The sequence below is a fragment of the Lithobates pipiens genome, unplaced genomic scaffold (assembly GCF_037356315.1).
Source record: "Lithobates pipiens isolate NorthernLeopardFrog02 unplaced genomic scaffold, aLitPip1_a1.2 Scaffold_28, whole genome shotgun sequence".
Taxonomy (NCBI): Eukaryota; Metazoa; Chordata; class Amphibia; order Anura; family Ranidae; genus Lithobates; species Lithobates pipiens.
In genome coordinates this window covers 45,686,220-45,705,217 of record NW_027507789.1, presented here as the reverse complement: position 1 = coordinate 45,705,217, position 18,998 = coordinate 45,686,220, and the positions used below count along the sequence as shown (strand labels likewise).

The following is an 18,998-nucleotide window of genomic DNA, read 5'->3' as shown; positions in this document are numbered from 1 at the left end:
ATAATAATGATATAAATCATATATAAATAGATCCATATAGCTATGTTGGTTGGGAGGGAGGGCTCTGCCGCCCTCTGCCGGTGTTCTGCCTAATACAGTCCGGCCATCATTTGCTGTCCGCTCCGTACTGCGCATGCGCAGTACGGAGCAGCCGAAGCTTCGGAAAAAGTCCGAAGTTGAACGGCGCCTGCGCCGTGAGTGGAGGCGGTAGCCCCACTATCCAAGCGGACATAGGGTTAAGAATTTTAGAGGGCCCCTCGCGGGCGAGCTTCGCTCGCCACGCTTCGGGCTCGGCCTCGCTCCGCTCGGCTCTTTTTTATTCTAACTCTATGTCTACTTGGATAGTGGGGATAGAACCTGGACTCACGGCGCAGGCGCCGTTCGTCCTCGGCAATTTTCGGAATCTGTGTTCCTGTGTACTGCGCATGCGCAGTACGCAGGGGACAGCTTCTGATGGGGGACTGTATTTTACAAGACACCGGTCACTCTTGTGATTACACGAATGGGACATTTCCCATAATGCTGCTCTTAGGACATCTGCAGCCTGCAAGATGGCGCAAGCAATATTTGAGGCTTTTGAAGGTAAAATGCGGAATATAATCCGCGCCGGTGATGTGTGGACGGTGGAGGGCGATTGATGTAGGTCCGGATTCCGCGGCGGGAGGGGAGCCCGGGGGGGAGAAGAGCCGGAGGAGGGAGTGTGCGGGAAGAGCACAGGGGGGTTGTTAAGGTGGAGCAGAGGGGGGCAGGATCCGGGAAGAGCCGCCATTGTTGGGGCGGAGGGGGGCACAGTGGAGAAGTGGAACAGCGACCTGGTCCATGTGATGATCACCTTTTGTCCTGCACGTCAAATGTGACCTGAGGAGATCAGAGAAGGACTGCAATCACTCCTCACTGCCATGTATATCCTCATCTCACAATGTGTGCGATCTCTTATCTGCACCGTGTGCCAATATTATATAACACCCCCCCAAAACATAAACCTATAAATGTAGCTGGGTTCACATTCTGATTATAAAATAGCTGTCTATGGACATCAAAGTGGGGTTCCAAGGACACCAAAGTGGGGTTCCATGGGCATCAGAGTGGGGTTCAGTGGACATCAAAGATGGTCCATGGACATCAGAAGTGGTTCCATAAACATCAGAGGTGCTTGAATAGACATCAGAGATAGTATGGACATCAGAGGTGGTCCATGGACATTAGATGTGGTTCTGTGGACATCAGTGGTGGCTCTGCAAATATCAGACATTGCTCCATGGACATCAGAGGTGGTTCCATAGACATCAGAGATAGTCTGGACATCAGAGGCAGCTCCATAGAGATCATAGGTAGCTCCTTGGACAGAAGAGGTGGCTCCATGGATGTCAGATGTGGTTTCCCTGATATCAAAGGTGGCTCTACGAACGTTAGGCACAGCTCCAGGGATGTCAGAGGTGTCTCTTATGGATGTCGGGGGGGGGTGTCTCCATGGACGTCGGGGGTGTCTCCAGAGACGTCGGAGGTGGCTCCAGAGACGTCGGAGGTGGCTCCAGGGACGTCAGAAGTGGCTCCAGGGACGTCGGAGGTGGCTCCAGGGACGTCGGAGGCGGCTCCAGGGACGTCGGAGGCGGCTCCAGGGACGTCGGAGGCGGCTCCAGGGACGTCAGAGGCGGCTCCAGGAACGCCGGGGGTGTCTCTGTGGATGTCTGGGGTGTCTCCATGGACATCTGGGGTAGCCCCATGGACGTCAGAGGTGGCTCCAGAGTCATCAGAGGTGGCTCTATGGACATAGGGGGTGCCTCCATGGACATCGGGGGTGCCTCCATGGACGTCTGGGGTGGTTCTCCATGGACATCAGAGGTGGCTCCATGGACATCTGGGGTAGCCCCATGGACCTCAGAGGTGGCTCCAGAGACGTCAGAGGTGGCTCTATGGACGTAGGGGGTGGCTCCATGGACGTCGGAGGTGGCTCCAGAAATGTCAGAGGTGGTTCCAGGGATGTCGGGGGTGTCTCTGTGTATGTCGGGGGGTGTCTCTGTGGACATTGAGGATTGCTGCATGGATGTCGGGGGTGTCTCCATGGACATCTGGGGTAGCCCCATGGATGTCAGAGGTGGCTCCAGAAATGTCAGAGGTGGCACTATGGACATAGGGGGTGGCTTCATGGACGTCGGACGTGCCTCCATGGACATCGGGGGTGTCTCCATGGATATCGGGGGTGCCTACTTGGCCTTCGGGGATGCCTCCATGGACGTCTTGGGGGGGTTCTCCATGGACATCAGAGGTGGCTCCATGGAGCTGACATGTTCTGTGGACATCAGATGTGGCCCCATGGACATCAGAAGTGGTTCCATAAACATCAGAGGTGCTTGAATAGACATCATAGATAGTGTGTACATCAGAGGTGACTCCATAGACATCAGAGATGGTCCATGGACTTTAGACATGGTTCTGTGGACATCAGTGGTGGCTCTGCAGATATCAGACATTGCTCCATGGACATCAGAGGTGGTTCTATAGACATCAGAGATAGTCTGGACATCGGAGGCAGCTCCATAGAGATCATAGGTAGCTCCATGGACAGGAGAGGTGGCTCCATGGATGTCAGATGTGGTTTCCATGATATCAAAGGTGGCTCTACGAACGTTAGGCACAGCTCCATGGACGTCGGAGGTGGCTCCCTGGATGTCGGAGGTGGCTCCATGGACGTTGGAGGTAGCTCCAGGCACGTCTGAGGTGGCTCCAGGGATGTCGGATGTGTCTCTGTGGACATTGAGGGTGGCTCTGTGGACATTGGGGATTGCTCCATGGATGTTTAAGGTGTCTCCATGGACATCTGGGGTAGCCCCATGGACCTCAGAGGTGGCTCCAGAGACGTGGCTCCATGGACATCAGAGGTGGCTCTATGGACGTAGGGGGTGGCTCCATGGACGTCGGAGGTGGCTCCAGGGACCTCAGAGGTGGCTCCAGAGACGTGGCTCCATGGACATCAGAGGTGGCTCTATGGACGTAGGGGGTGGCTCCATGGACGTCGGAGGTGGCTCCAGGGACGTCAGAGGTGGTTCCAGGGATGTCGGGGGTGTCTCTGTGTATGTTGGGGGGTGTCTCTGTGGACATTGAGGATTGCTGCATGGATGTCGGAAGTGTCTCCATGGACATCTGGGGTAGCCCCATGGATGTCAAAGGTGGCTCCAGAGATGTCAGAGGTGGCACTATGGACATAGGGGGTGGCTCCATGGACGTCGGACGTGCCTCCATGGACGTCGGGGGTGTCTCCATGGATATCGGGGGTGCCTGCTTGGCCTTCGGGGATGCCTCCATGGACGTCTTGGGGGGGTTCTCCATGGACATCAGAGGTGGCTCCATGGAGCTGACATGTTCTGTGGACATCAGATGTGGCCCCATGGACATCAGAAGTGGTTCCATAAACATCAGAGGTGCTTGAATAGACATCATAGATAGTATGGACATCAGAGATGGTCCATGGACTTTAGACATGGTTCTGTGGACATCAGTGGTGGCTCTGCGGATATCAGACATTGCTCCATGGACATCAGAGGTGGTTCCATAGACATCAGAGATAGTCTGGACATTGGAGGCAGCTCCATAGAGATCATAGGTAGCTCCATGGACAGGAGAGGTGGCTCCATGGATGTCAGATGTGGTTTCCATGATATCAAAGGTGGCTCTATGAACGTTAGGCACAGCTCCATGGACATCGGAGGTGGCTCCCTGGATGTCGGAGGTGGCTCCATGGACGTCGGAGGTAGCTCCAGGCACGTCGGAGGTGGCTCCAGGGATGTCGGAGGTGTCTCTGTGGACATTGAGGGTGGCTCCGTGGACGTTGGGGATTGCTCCATGGATATCTAAGGTGTCTCCATGGACATCTGGGGTAGCCCCATGGACGTCAGAGGTGGTTCCAGAGACGTCGGAGGTGGCTCCATGGACATCAGAGGTGGCTCCAGAGACATCGGAGGTGGCTCCATGGACATCAGAGGTGGCTCTATGGACGTAGGGGGTGGCTCCATGGACGTTGGAGGTGGCTCCATGGATGTTTGAGGTGGCTCCAGGGACATTGGAGGTGGCTCCAAGGACATTGGAGGTGGCTCCAGGGATGTCAGAGGTGGCTCCAGGGATGTCGGGGGTGTCTCTGTGGATGTCAGGGGGTGTCTGTGGACGTTGAGGGTGGCCGGACATCGGAGGTGGCTCCATGGACATCAGAGGTGGCTCTATGGACGTAGGGGGTGGCTCCATGGACGTTTGGGGTGTCTCCATGGACGTCTGGGGTGTCTCCATGTGGGGGTGTCTCCATGGACATCTGGGGTGTCTCCATGCGGGGGTGTCTCCATGGACGTTTGGGGTGTCTCCATGCAGGGGTGTCTCCATGGACGTCGGGGTGCCTCCATGGAGCTGACATATTAAAACAACTTCTTTATTAATTCCATGAAACGGAGCACACAAGCAGTGAGATTTCTTACTCGTTTCATGCGCTTAAACCTAACGCGTGAATGTTCCCAAAAATAGGAAGGGCATATCTTTGCAGTGGGAAACAAAAGGAATGGCATTAATAGCATGCATAGGTTATATATTTATAAGCACCTTTTTACAGCTTTCATGCAGGCATAAGAAAATGTTACCTGCACCAGCACATACACAAGAATATTTGGTAATTTATGACTACTGCATGTCTGTTGTGATTCTAAGGGGTCTGCCTTTTAAAACATTCACAGTGTAGATGTGTTTAGCATTCACACAGGTACAACAAACTATCACTGTATTGTTTGTAATATGACTATCTATCTCCTATGGTCATCGGCGCCATCTAGTGGCGATAATGCAGTATTTTTTCTGATTGAGTATTTCAGAAAAATACAACATTATGGCCACTAGTTGGAGCTGATGTTCGTCCATAGGAGATAATCATATTACAAACAATACAGTGATAGTTTGTTGTGCCTGTACAAATGCTAAAGACATCTACAGTTATACTGTACTACTACATTATGGCCACTAGTTGGAGCTGACGGTCGATCATAGGAGATAATCATAATACAGACAAGACTGTGATAATTTGTTGTGCCCGTGCAAATGCTAGAGACGATCGGCACAGTGTTTTTCTTTTTTTTTTCTTTTTCATACATTGACACCTCTGTGTTTTTTTAATGTCCAGATGGTGGGAATAAGCTTTAAAGTGGATGTAAACCCTCACATATACCCAGTGAGGTGAACAGCCTCAGATGACACACGGAGATTAAACAAATCTCCCTACATACGTTTTACTTGTATATCTGCTGTCTTTCCCTTTCTACACAAATTTGGAAAGTGCAGATCGTGTTCGAAATCTTGTTTCCTCATTCAGCAGTGGAGTCTGGGCTTACACTGTTTGAAAGCTGATTGGAGGAAAGGCACACACCAAGCTTCTACATAGGCAAAAAAAGGAAGAAACAATGCAGAGCGGTGCTATGAATAGACAAGCTGTCTGCTAAACTATTTATAACACCCCCCCCAACATTTCAGTCGATGTAGAACTTGTCAGAAGTTATCATGCTGATAACAGAAGAACGGAGCAGGAGAAAGCCATGGGACTTAGTGCTTTGAAGAAAGATAAGAAAACATTACAGAGGTCAAATTTCATGAATCAGGTTTACATCCACTTTTAAGATGCAGGCCTATCAGTGTAATTAGCAACCTTCTCTTATGGTAGCCCTACATGGTCTAGTCCGGCACCTGATTTGATGACCTCAGGTTACAGTTCGGTGGGGACCAGACCTCGTAAAACTACCTTAGGGAGCTGTAACAAGGTTTTATGACAGCAGGAAACACACCTTGTTTGTACAAGAAGATCTTTAAACTTATCGTCCTTTTTTATTTTTTATTTTTTTACCCTTACCTTGATCGAAACCACAGATCTACACTTAAAGCGGTAGTAAACCCGCAAATTTTTAATTTTTTTTTAAACCTGCAAAGCAAAAGGCATAATGAGCTAGTATGCACCGCATACTAGCTCATTATGAAATACTTACCTTAGAACGAGGCCCCGACATCTGGCCCGATCCACGCCGAGGGAGCTGACATGCTCCCTCGGCGTTTCTTCCGGGTATCGCGGCTCCGGCACTGTGAGTAGCCGGAGCCACGATATCGCATGCGCGCGGGAGATTTCATTACGGCCGGCCACTGCCGGATTTTCAGGCCGAGAATCCCCTTGTGTGCATGCGCCGCTGCAGTCAGCGGCGCATACCGAGGGGAATATCTCCTAAACCGTACAGGTTTAGGAGATATTTTTTTTACCTACAGGTAAGCCTTATTATAGGCTTTCCTGTAGGTAAAAGTTAAAAATTTGAGTATACAACCACTTTAATGATGTTCGTGATGCCCTCAGGCAATAGGTCGGCAAGGACCAGGCGTTGTAGAACTATCCTAGGGGGCTGTAACAAGGTCTTCTAACAGCATGAAGAATACCTCTTTTGTAGAAGAAGATTTTCAAATTTTGATCCTTTTTTTTTTTTTTACCCTTACCTTGATCGAACCCACAGATCAAAATCTAATGAAATTCTTGATGACCTCTGGCAACAGTTTGGTGAGGACCAGGTCTTGTAGAACTACTCTATGGATCTGTAACAAGGTCTTCTGACAGCAGGAAGCACACCTTTTTTGTTGAAGAAGATTTTCAAATTTTTGCTCGTCCTTTTATTTTCACCCTTACCTTGTTCGAACCCACAGATCTACACTTGATGAAATTTCATGATGACCTCAGGCAACAGTTTGGTGAGGACTAGGAGTTGTAGAGCTATCCTAGGGGGCTGTAACCAGGTTTTCTGACAGCGGGGAGCACACTTTTTCTTCTTCTTAAAAAAAAAAAAGTTTTCAAACTTTTCATCCTCTTCTTACCCTTACTGTCACGTACCTTGGTATCAGAGCCGATTGTAGAAGGAGACCTCCCTTACAGCTCTGGCTCGGGAACCACTGGGTTTGCAACAGTGGTACAGGAGCGCAGCGAGGTAGGAGTGCCTGTGTGGTAGTTGGTACTGGTGCTGATGAGTAGAGCAGATCCACCGGATGGACTGGACTGTAGAAGCCGCAGAGAGGGGTGGCAGCAGGTGTGGGTCAGTGACCCCAGGATCCTATGCAGGAACTGGATCAGGGCTAGACTAGAACAAGGTGAGACAAGCCAGGTCATACTTGGGTAATCAGGCAGTAGATCAGCAGGCAGAGAGAGTCGTCAGCAGACAGGCAACGGTTCGGCAACAAGGTCAACAGATTCAGGATAAGCAGAGTCAAGGCAGGCCAGGTCAGGAGAGGAGAAGGCTGCAGTGGTCAAACAAACAGGATCAGATAACAGCAGGTTCATGGTCAGACTTCAGGTAAAGCTGCAGATCAGACAGTGCTGTATAGGAGCAGCTGCTGTTCTTTTAAAGGGGAACTGGCGCCAAGCCGAGTTAGGGGATGTGCACGTGTGCCTGCCGCTACCTGTTGCGGCTTGTTCCCGCAGGAACACATATGCGCGCACGCCTGTGCGCCTGTTCTGTCACAGAGTATCCCTGACACTTACTTTGTTCCAACCCACAGATACACTTTTCAATATCTGAAATGTGGACCTCCACCGTTGGTTGAACCTCATCTGTTTTGCACCCCATGGTACATCTAACTGAGATGTTACATCGATTTTGCTTGCAGTGAAAAGAAACTTGTACTGGTAGAAATATCTGGGCAGCCATTGCTGGTGTATCATCTGAAAAGGCTAGCCAGCACTGCCTACAGGACTTTCTGATTTACTGACTCACAACAAGGATACATCAAGTAAAATCGAAGTGAAGTGTGAACTTGTGGGTTTCATCCTTGTTTGTAGTCTAACTCGGAAAGTATTGAGTTTTACGAATCGGCCTCATGGCCGGACAACTAGGTTTTTAAAAGAAGAGATCTGCATTGGCAGTCTTTATATTTCATCAGGACAGGTTTCCTTGGCCTTGTTGATAGTTGATAGCTTATTCTAGATCTTTCATACAGAAGGGTGTCAATTTCAAGCAGGTGCTTCTGTATACGTGTCATGTGTCTGCAAAGCCAAATAATAATGGGATATTTACTGTGCACAGAGCCAGACATATCACACAGCTATATTACCGCTGCTTCCATAATGTCTGCCCTGACAACTATTGTGGAGTCTGACAACCATCCTTCTTTTTCTCCAGGCATGGACAACCAAACAGTGTTAGCAGTGCAGTCCTTACTCGATGGCCAAGGTGGAGTATCTGACCCCAACGCTCAAAATGTCAGCAGCGCTGGACCAATCCAAGGACTCGGTATGAAATTCAGATTAAGAATACTTTATAAATCCAAAGGTAGATTATTAATCCCAAGAGAGAATTAAAGCATTTCTCTTCAGAAGATATTTCATAGTTTCCTAGTTAGTAAGGTTGAATAAAGATACCAGTCCATCCAGTTCAACCTGAGTGAGGTGTCTACAATTGTCCCTATCCCTGTACATTGCACACTCACATCAGTCCCTACCCTCAAGGAGCCCACAATCCAAGGTCCCCATTCATATGTTAGGGCCAATTTTGGACAAAAGCCAATTAACCTACCTGCATGTCTTTGGACTTTGGGGTCTTCTTTTAAATATAGCCATGTTGCTTATTAAATGGTCACTAGACATACAGTAATTCATAAGCCAGATCATTGTTCACAGAGCTCAGTTATATATGGGTTAATCTGCCCATAGATATAAGGGGATTTTGGCTGGCACCTGAAGAACCAGAAAAAATTTGGACCTGTTGGTACCACACCAGCCGACATCCTGCAATCTCAAAACCCAAGGAGGCGGGCATAAGATTGTTGGTCGAACAAGTGATGCAACCAATTGGATGCAGTTACTGTTCAGGTATTCTCACAGCCATGGGTGCCTGCTGTCAGACTATAATAGCTGGTGGGGAGATTCCTCCATCCACACTGTTTAACAGAACTAAATAGGAAAAATCTGATGCCGCATACACACGATCAGAATTTTGGTTGGAAAAAGCTCTGGTTTTACCTACAGGATTTCGCTAAAGCTGTCTTGCATACAGGGGCGGACTGACAACTCATGGGGCACCCGGGCAATCAGGGATTATGGGGCCCCCAGGCAATCAGAGATTATGGGGCCACACAGTATACACAAACACACACAGTATACAATCACACAGGTTACACATAAAGGTACACACAGTATACACAGATATGTTTCTATTGGCTGAGAAGGTACTGGAGAAGTGGGGCAGCTATAACCTTGGGATTTTTACATACTGTCCCTGGTTTTACCGAGGCTGGCAACCCTTATGGGGCCCCCTAGTGGCCCGGAGTCCTCGGGCAGTTGGCGAGTGGCTGAATGGTCAGTCCACCCCTGCTTGCATACACACGGTCACACCAAATTCCGACCGTCAAGAACGCAGTGACGTACAACACGTACAACGGGACTAGAAAAAGGAAGTTCGATAGCCAGTAGCTTCCATCTCGTAGTTGAATCTGAGCATGTGTGAGTTTTTGAATGTCGGAATTGCATACACGCGATCGGAAACTTTTTCCGTCTGAAAAATTGAGAACCTGCTCTCAATATTTTAAACAAAAAGAGGTAGCTGCGCTGACAGTGACACCCCTGGTAGTGAACCAGTGCTGAATACAAAATGAATAGAAATATGTGAATATACAAACAAACAAGTAAAACATGCCAGCATAAATTCAGTGCGTAAATGAATATAAATCCTGTTAAATGTGATGATAAAAAATAATGAAAATAAATAAAACTGAATGTAAAATAAAAAACTCAAATAGTCAACAAAGTCCCAGTGATGACTTGAGTAATTGTGATAAATTCATGCAATCTTCCGTCACCAATATGTGCTGATCACCATAAAGAATGCACACTTACCAGAGGCAAGCAACAAACAGCCAGGTCTTTTGCTGGCCGAAATTCCGACAGTGTGTATGCAGCATAAGCCCTTGTACACACGGTCGGATATTCCGATGTACAATGTCCGATAGGACCGTGTTGTCGAATAATCCGACCGTGTGTGGGCTCGATTGGACTGTTTCTGTTGGAGTATCCGACGGACCAAGTTTTCCAGCTGGGCTATAAAATTTTCCGACAACATGATCCGTTTAGACTTTGTCCGATTGTGTATAGAGAATTCCGATCGGACAAAGTGCCACGCATGCTCAGATCAAATTCCTAGACCAAAGCTATTGGCTACTAGCCTGAACGTAGTCCCATGGTAACAAAATTATGTCATCACGTTCTGAACGATCGGATTTTCCGACAACTTTGTCCGACCGTGTGTATGCAACAGTTTCGGACAAAATCCAACGGATTTGGTTGTCAGAATGTCCGACCGTGTGTACAAGGGCTAAGAGTGTATGGCCAGTCTTAGTAATGGAGCTCCTTGGTTGTTCACTTACACATAACCCATATATTAGGAGTAGTAATTCTCTTTTTTTTAATTTATATTTAAGGCTGGGTTCACACCATAGCGATGCGGGAACGCCGCGAATCCGCGGCGTTTTCCCGCATCGCATGCCTCCCGCCGGCAGTTCACACTGCCCTATGCGAACTGCTGGGAGTGTCAATGAAATCTTAATGACACCCCCAGACCAGTCCGCATATCGCAGTGCGATCCGCAAACTCGGACAGGAATCGGATCGCATGGTGTGAACACCCATGCGATCCGATTCTGCTGCGGACCAAAAAAAGGGTCCTGTGCGAGTTTGCGGCGGGTGCGATGCGAATTCAGCCATACTATCTGTATGGCTGAACTCGCATCGCACAGACAGATCGGATGTGATTTGCACTGCAGTGCGGTGCGAATCACATCCGTATCTCTCACCCGCAGCGGTGTGAACCCAGCCTAAAGCAGAGTTCCATATATGCTCAAAGGTGCACATGCTGCTGTAATGGCAGCCATTTGCTCTGGTGAGTTTTCAATTCACTTGATGTTGGTGGCTGGCCCATTTTTATACTTCACTATATATGTTTTGGGACTATATAAATTTACTGACACTTCTAACATTTTACATGTCAGTTTTTATTGATACTTTTTTGTTCTTTACATGTTGTTTGCATTATTAAAGCGTTTGCTACCCCAAAACTTTATATTCCTGATATGTGCCTGCTGTACCATGTACTTGTATGAGAAAGTATCCTGTTCTCTTTGTATTGATTCCTTTGTGTGAAATCCCCGGGGGATCTTTACATGTTGTTGTTTTTTTTGCATTAATAAGTCTCACCGAATTTAATTCGGTATTCAGGATCGACACTGTTTATTGAATTTATTGGTGCTACACTATTGATATATAAATAGGTACGTATAGCATGTTTGTTATTTAAAGAAAAAACATTTAATATCACTTTAAGCCAATCGGAACTGTTACCAGATCGGTACTGGCCTTTAGCAATATATATATATATAATATAGTGTATAACACACACATGCGTGCACACACACAATATATAATGTATATACTAAATAAATAAAATAAAAAATATAATTATTTCTCCACAAAAATAATGTTCTCCTATTTCCTTTACAAGTTACGAGTTGTTCATGAAAATTATGGCCACTAGATGGTGCTGAAAGTTCTAGGAAACAAATACTAATTCTCAGCTCCATCTAGTGGTCATAATGTGGTATTATCAAAAACCACTTTTCTTCAATTAAATACACCTCTTGGTCTACACAGTGCCTCCAATATAACTAATGTTAAATGTATATTAACAGCAGAGATATATGTTTAGTTGTGATCTTTCTTATAGATGATGAAGATGTCTTTCTGTGCGGGAAGTGTAAAAAACAGTTCAACTCCTTGCCAGCTTTTATGATCCACAAACGGGAGCAGTGCCATGGCAATGCACCATCCCTGGCATCTGTCTCCCTGGGAAACCACAGTGTTTATACACCGCCTGTCAGCTCCGTGCAACACCAGCCAGTTAACAGACAGGTGAGTGTATTTTGTATCATCATTTCAGCAGCTGGCTTAAAATAAATTTTCATGTGACTTTCACTTTTTTATCATTTCTTTTTCTTACTTTTTGTTTTTACTGCAATAAATAAACTGTATTATGAAAAACATATAGACTTCCTTTAACCAATTGCTTACTGGGCACTTATACCCTTTTCTTGCCCAGACTAATTTTGAGCTTTCAGCGCTGACGCATTTTGAATGACAATTGCGTGGTCATGCTACACTGTAACCAAATCAAAATCTTATAGTTTTTTTCACACAAATAGAGCTTCCTTTTGGTGGTATTTAATCACAGCTGGGTTTTTATTTTTTGCTAAACAAACAAAAAAAGATGGAAAATTTGGGGAAAAAAAATCAGGTTTCATAGGTTGTTATAAAATTTATCATACAGGGAATTTTTCTCCTTCATTGATATGCACTGATGAGGCTGCACTGGTGGGCACTGATAGGCACAGTTAAGGCGGCACTGATGGGGACAGATAAGGCAGCACTTATGGCCACTGATAAGATGGCAATGATGAGTGGCACTGATAGGTACCACTGATAGGTGACACTGATGTGCAGCACTGTTGATGCGGCACTGAAAAGTAAGCCCTTCCCACATATTATATTTGTCTGTATAGGTAAATATTGTATTAATAACTAAAAAATGTGCAGAAAGTGCTTGGCAAATGTGTGTCAATAAGTAGAAAACACAGCGGTTCTAAGGCTGGACTTTATTTTTTTCCCTACAGATCTCCACGTACATCGCCGTTCCTCCCTCACCGCTCATTCAAACTCTGGTACAGGGTAATGTCTTGGTGAATGATGAAGTCCTGCTGTCCGCAATGTCTGCCCTTACCTCACTGGACCAGTCGATGCCTCCTGCCCCTGCTCCTGTACAGGTAACAGCATGTGCATCATTCCTGACCACTAGAGTGTCTGTGTTGCCTATAACAACCAATCAGACTCCAGCTGTCATTTTTGTAGTGTATATTAGAGGATCAAAGCAAGGATCTGGTTGCTGTGGACGGGACTCTCACTTTCTTTAAGAACAGACACATATTGGTCAATTCATGAAGGCTTTATATCATGTTATGTCATTTAATGTGTTACAAAAATATCACAATTAATTTATAAAATAAGTTTCAGGCACGTGGAATGTCTTCAGGGTTTATATCAGATCATGTGATATTTTAGCACATCATAAAAATGAATGCAAAAGTAAATTCACAAGGTTCATCACAAAGGTTATCCCTACGTAAAGCGGAGTGGAAGCTCTGCTTATCTGCTTCCTCCCCCACCCCCCCCCTCCAGCACCTTTGGGTGGGGGGGCGTCCGTGATGAGATCACTCGGAAGCTTGGTCCCCCTCATCTTTCCCCCGCTGCCGGGCCATTCAAATAACGCAACGCGCTTTGCACATGCGCAGTAGGGAACCGGCTGCGAAGACTTCACTGCCGGTTTCCCACAGAAGCAATGGCGGCGGCAGCACCCGACAGCCGATAGAAAAATCGGCTGGGGTGCTGGCACCTTGGGATCCCTGGACAGGTAAGTGTCCAAATATTAAAAGTCAGTAGCTACAGTATTTGTAGCTGCTGACTTTTTTTTTTTCTGAAGGAGGCTGGACCTCCTCTTTAAGGCTGCAGTCACACATGGGCGTTTTGAATAGAGGACAGAATCGCCGCGATTTCAAAATGCCCAGGTGTGAATGAAAAATCCCGACAAACATTTCAGATGGCATTCATTTAAATAGCACCTAAAAACGCGGTGCGGTTCTGTCGTGGTTGTTAGGCGATAAATCACCCTGCAAACGCGGCAGACCACATCACATGAAGTATGCCGCCTAAAGAAGCTGCTGAACATTTTTGGTTGACAAGCGTCACGCGACACGGTTTGCTGTGATAGCAGCGCAATTTGTCGTGCCAGAACCGCACCACGTTTTTAGGTGCTATTCAGAGAAATGACATCTGAAATGTGCGATTTGTCATTCACACATGGGCGTTTTGAAATCATGGGCAGAATCCGGGCGATGAATGCGGCTCAAGAATTTTCGTTACCGCTGTATGGTCAATAAACGGCGAATAGGTGATTATGCATTTCTGGAGTGCGTTTATAAATGAAGCTTTAGAAAACACAGAGGCAGCCAGTGCTCCCATGAATGGCTGTGATTTTAGCTATCATTGAACAGCTCAGCTCACAGTAACGATCTACAGAGGCAAGCTGAGTGTCTCTGTACCTTGTGGTCACTGTGAACCAATCACAGCCATCACCATAACAAACACTAATGCCGCGTACACACGGTCGGATTTTCCGATGGGAAATGTTGGATGTGAGCTTGTTGGCTGAAAATCCGACTGTGTGTATGCTCCATCGAACATTTGTTGTCGGACTTTCCGCCAACAAATGTTGGCTAGCAGGTTCTCAAATTTTCCGCCGACAAAACTTTGTTGTCGGAATTTCCGATCGTGTGTACACAAGTCTGTCACACAAGTTCACGCATGCTTGGAATCAAGCAGAAGGAGCCGCACAGAGTTGAACCTCCTTTTTCTCGGCTCGTCATACGTCTTGTACGTCACCACGTTCCCATGTTCTTAATTGTTGGCCAACATTTGTGTGACCGTGTGTATGCAAGACAAGTTGGAGCCAACAACCTTCCAATAAAAATCCACTGTTTTATTGTAGGTTTTATTGTAGGAAAGTCCGATGTGTGTACGCGGCATTATAGTGTTTACAAATGTCCAGCTCATTCACAGTCACACTGAATGTCTCTGTACCTTGTGATCACTGTGAACCAATCACAGCCACCACAAGCACAAACACTAATAGTGTTTACAAATGTCCAGCTCATTCACAGTGGAAGAAGTTCCCCTTCCTCCATTGTGAATGGGCTGAATGTTTGCAAATACAACAGAAGGGGGGATCAGCAGTTTAAAGGTGGGGAGTCTTAAAATGTCAGTGACCACCAATGATGTGGGATCGTTTTTGCAAAGGTAAAGAAATGAAGGGAAAATTTAAGCAAACCCAAATTTGTGTGCCGTGGAAAAAACATCTAATGTGGGAGCAGGTGTCTTTAGTGTCTTGTTTCTGGCCAGAGTTCAGCTCTAACCTTTTGTCATCAATACATTTCTTTTGTTCCCTGTGTGTGATTATGTTTTATCATTTGGGCAAGCTTTTTTTTAATTCATTTTTTTTTAATTGTTGTTTTATCCAATAAGGACCTTATTTCCCCTTGTTAATTTTACAGAGCCATCTGAGTATGCACTCTGGGGGCACCTACCTCCACACCCCGTCTTTGCATCCACGGCCTCCTCACCCACCACTCTCTGCACCAGGGCAGAGCCTCATGGGGGTTCCCGTCCAAGCTAACAGCGGCAGCTGCAGCACCGTGGTTCAGGTCTACAGCTCACCGATCAGCATGCCAGGGAACACCGGGATGGAGATCCATGGACTCGGCATGGCACCCTACACCCAGATAGAGGTAAATTTACATGTCTACAGCTCCTTATAATAGAAATAAAAGTAATAAAAAATTATGAAAGAGACAAGGTAGGAATCAAAAGTAAAATAATTTAAAAGACCGCATCTCTCTGTGCTCGTACGCAGAAGTGAATGCATATGTAAGTCACGCGCGCATGTAAACAGTATTCAAACCACACATGTGAGGTATTGCCACAAACGTTGGAGCAAGAGCAATAATTCCAGCACTAGACCTCCTCTCTAAGCCCTTGTACACACGGTCGGAGATTCCGACAACCAAATCCGTCAGATTTTGTCCGAAACTGTTGCATACACACGGTCGGACAAAGTTGTCGGAAAATCTGATCGTTCAGAACGTGATGACGTAATTTCGTTACGATGGGACTACGTTCAGGCTAGTAGCCAATAGCTTTGGTGTAGGAATTTGATCTGAGCATGCGTGGCGCTTTGTCCGATTGGAATTCTCTACACATGATCGGAGTATGTCTGATCGGAGCATTTTGTCTGAAAATATTTCCGGCAAGTTGGAAAATTTGGTCCGCCGGATATTCAGACGAAAACAGTCCAATGCAGACCACACACAGTCGTAATATCCGACAAAACGCTCCGATCGGACACATTCCGTCGGAATCTCCGATCGTGTGTACAAGGGCTTACTCTACATAGGTCACCTGTAAAGGCGTTGAAAATGTTACCTATGGAGATTTTTAAGTACTGTAGTTTGTCGCCATTCCACGAGCATGCACAATTTTAAAGCGTGGCACGTTAAGTATCTATTTACTCAGCGTAACATAATCTTTCACATTAAACAAAAAAATTGCAGTAACTTGTTTTTTTTTTATTTTTACTTTTTTTTTTTTATTCATTAAAGCAGGGGTCTCAAACTCAAATTTACCTGAGGGCGACAGGACAATTTTTCATATGCCATGGGGGCTGCATGCAAACTTTCAAACTTCAAAAACAACAATAAACTAAATATGGTGGTAGTTACTGCTTGCTACCAGTCACTACTTACTGCCAGATTCTTGGCAGTGTTTGCTCTGTGTTAGATGAGCCAAATTTGCTTTAAGTGAGTTAAAAGTTGAGACCCTAACAACAGCCTGAAGATGGGCATCAGTTAGCCTAGACCTGGTTCTAGATTTATTAAAGCTCATAGTTGGAAAATAAATTTCACACAGGTATGTATTTCCATATAAGCACCCCCAGTACTGGTGTCAGCGGATGCATTATTAACCCCCAGCACTGGTGTCAGACGCACTATTAACCCCCAGCATTACCCCCTATGCTCCACAAATATCCTGCCTACACTCCACAAATACCCCCTCTTCACAAATTCCAACCCCAGTCACCCCAGTAAGAAAAGGGAAAGTGGTCAGCGGGACTTTAAATGACCTTTAGTCACCCCACTTTAGTGACCCCACTAAGGACTTTGCTCAGCCTCAGTGTGATGGCTCACTTACCTCTCCTCCTGGCAGTCAGCTGGTAGCCTGATCTCCTCCTTTCAGGTCCTGGCTTCAACACTGGCCTAGTGGCAGGGCATACCAAGAAAGCCGCAATCTCCCACCCTGAGGTGACAGCAAGACTCTGGATCCAGGGCCGGGCACAGCCTCCGAGGGAGGACAGCTCTGGTCAATCATCAGTGTCTAGGTGGGAGGGGCAATGGGTGGATCCTCCCTCCATTCTGTTCTCTCTCTGCTCTGCTCTCCTGTGCTGTGTCTGTGCTTCCTTTGCTGTGCGCGCTGGGCTGCAGCAGCACCCAGGGGGGAGAGGATACAGGAGAGGGAGAGAGAAAGCTCTTCGGTGCCCCCCTCCCCCCCCTGAGGCGCCTGGGTGCGATGCACCCGCCTAGGATCGACCCTCCCTGTGGGCCATTTGTAACCAATCCCGCGTGCTGGTATTTTGAGTCCCCTGCATTAAAGTGTATTTTTTCAAAAAACAAATACCGTTTGCAAAACATCTGCACAAATACCATGTGACATAAGAAATTGCAACAATCGCCATTTTATTGCCTAGAGTCTCTGTTAAAAAAAAAAAAAAATTTCCAGCCAAACATACTGATTTCATCTTGTAAACAAAAAGTACCAGAAAAAAACCCTGGTCAGCAAGTGGTTAAAAAATCATTTTAGCCCTTAAGATTACATAAAATCTTCAAAACATATATTTTTCTGAAAGCAAACATCCTAGAGAATAAAATAGTGATAGTTCCAATTTTTTTTTTTTTTTTTTTAATGTCACTCAATATTACATCATTAATTTTAGGGCACACAAACGCAATAAATTACCCACTTTTTGCTAAAATATAAATGACGAGGTTGCACCCTGAGTAAATAGGTACCCAACACGTCAAAGCTTAAATTTGCATGTCCCCGTGAAATCGAGCCAAACTTCAGTAACCTATATTTTCTATAGGTGATGCTTTAAAGCCCTCTTTAGGTCATCAGCTTCAGAGGAGATCTGGTGCTGGAAATATTACACTCACGTCGGCATTCGCAGGGATATGTAACACGTGTATCCCAATCTACGCTTATGTTCGTACATGCGTATATGTGCGGGTAACTGAAATTTTTTACAATTTAACATTTTTTTTGTTTTTACTTAACATTTTTTCATCACAGGGGACAAAATGTCTAAAAGACCCTGGATACCTGTACTCCACTGAATGTAATTCAATGCAGATTGCATTGCAATATAATTTTTTTTCCTGACCATACTAGCCGGGGACACTGATGGGCAGACTCGAAAGTGATGTCAACCATGTCCCTTTCTGGGTCAGCAACAAGGAGGGGAGGAGAGCGGGCGTGTGTCCACTCTGCTTCCTCCCCTCTACCCGGTGGCACCCACAATGTTAATCCCGGCCCCACAGATGGCATGACCTAGCAGCAAAAAGGTTAATGCCTTAGGAAGCATTCACACCTTGATGTCTTGCTTTGCTGCGTTAACGCACATGCAATAATGCAGTCCATTCAGTTGGCAGAAAAACATCCAAATAGTCAGACATGTACAATTTTTTTGCAAAGCGAAACACAATGATGTATGGTAGTACATTACCTAATGCTTTTAGGTGTCATTGAAAATGAATGGTACCGTAATGTTGCTCTGCTTTGTGTCTTTTAACCACTTAAGGACCGAAAGAATTCCCCCCCTTAATGATCAGGCCATTTTTTGCGATACGGCACTGCGTTGATTTAACTGACAATTGCGCAGTCGTGCAACAGTGTACCCAAAAAAATTGACGTCCTTTTTTCCCCACAAATAGACCTTTCTTTTGGTGGTATTTGATCACCTCTGCGATTTTTATTTTTTGCGCTATAAACAAAAAAAAGACAATTTTGAAAAAATAAATAATAATATATATAGATTATATATATATATATATATATATATATATATATATATATATATATGTATATGTGTGTATATATATATATATATATATATGTATATGTGTGTATATGTGTGTGTGTGTATATATATATATATATATATATATATATATATATATATATATATATATATATATATATATATATATATATATATATATATACTATATTTTTTACTTTTTGCTATAATA

General features: G+C 45.6%; 1 protein-coding gene across 1 annotated transcript in view; it reads left to right on the top strand.

Moving 5' to 3' along the window:
- Positions 1-487: 487 nt before the first annotated feature.
- The window catches only part of ZNF341 (zinc finger protein 341), a 44,352-nt gene continuing 25,841 nt past the window's right edge, over positions 488-18,998 (top strand). Inside the window, exons 1-5 of the mRNA XM_077459160.1 lie at positions 488-582; positions 8,169-8,279; positions 11,759-11,943; positions 12,702-12,851; positions 15,192-15,425. Of these exons, the coding sequence (XP_077315286.1) occupies positions 552-582; positions 8,169-8,279; positions 11,759-11,943; positions 12,702-12,851; positions 15,192-15,425 (711 nt within the window). The 5' untranslated portion in view covers positions 488-551. The remainder of the gene's footprint in view (positions 583-8,168; positions 8,280-11,758; positions 11,944-12,701; positions 12,852-15,191; positions 15,426-18,998) is intronic.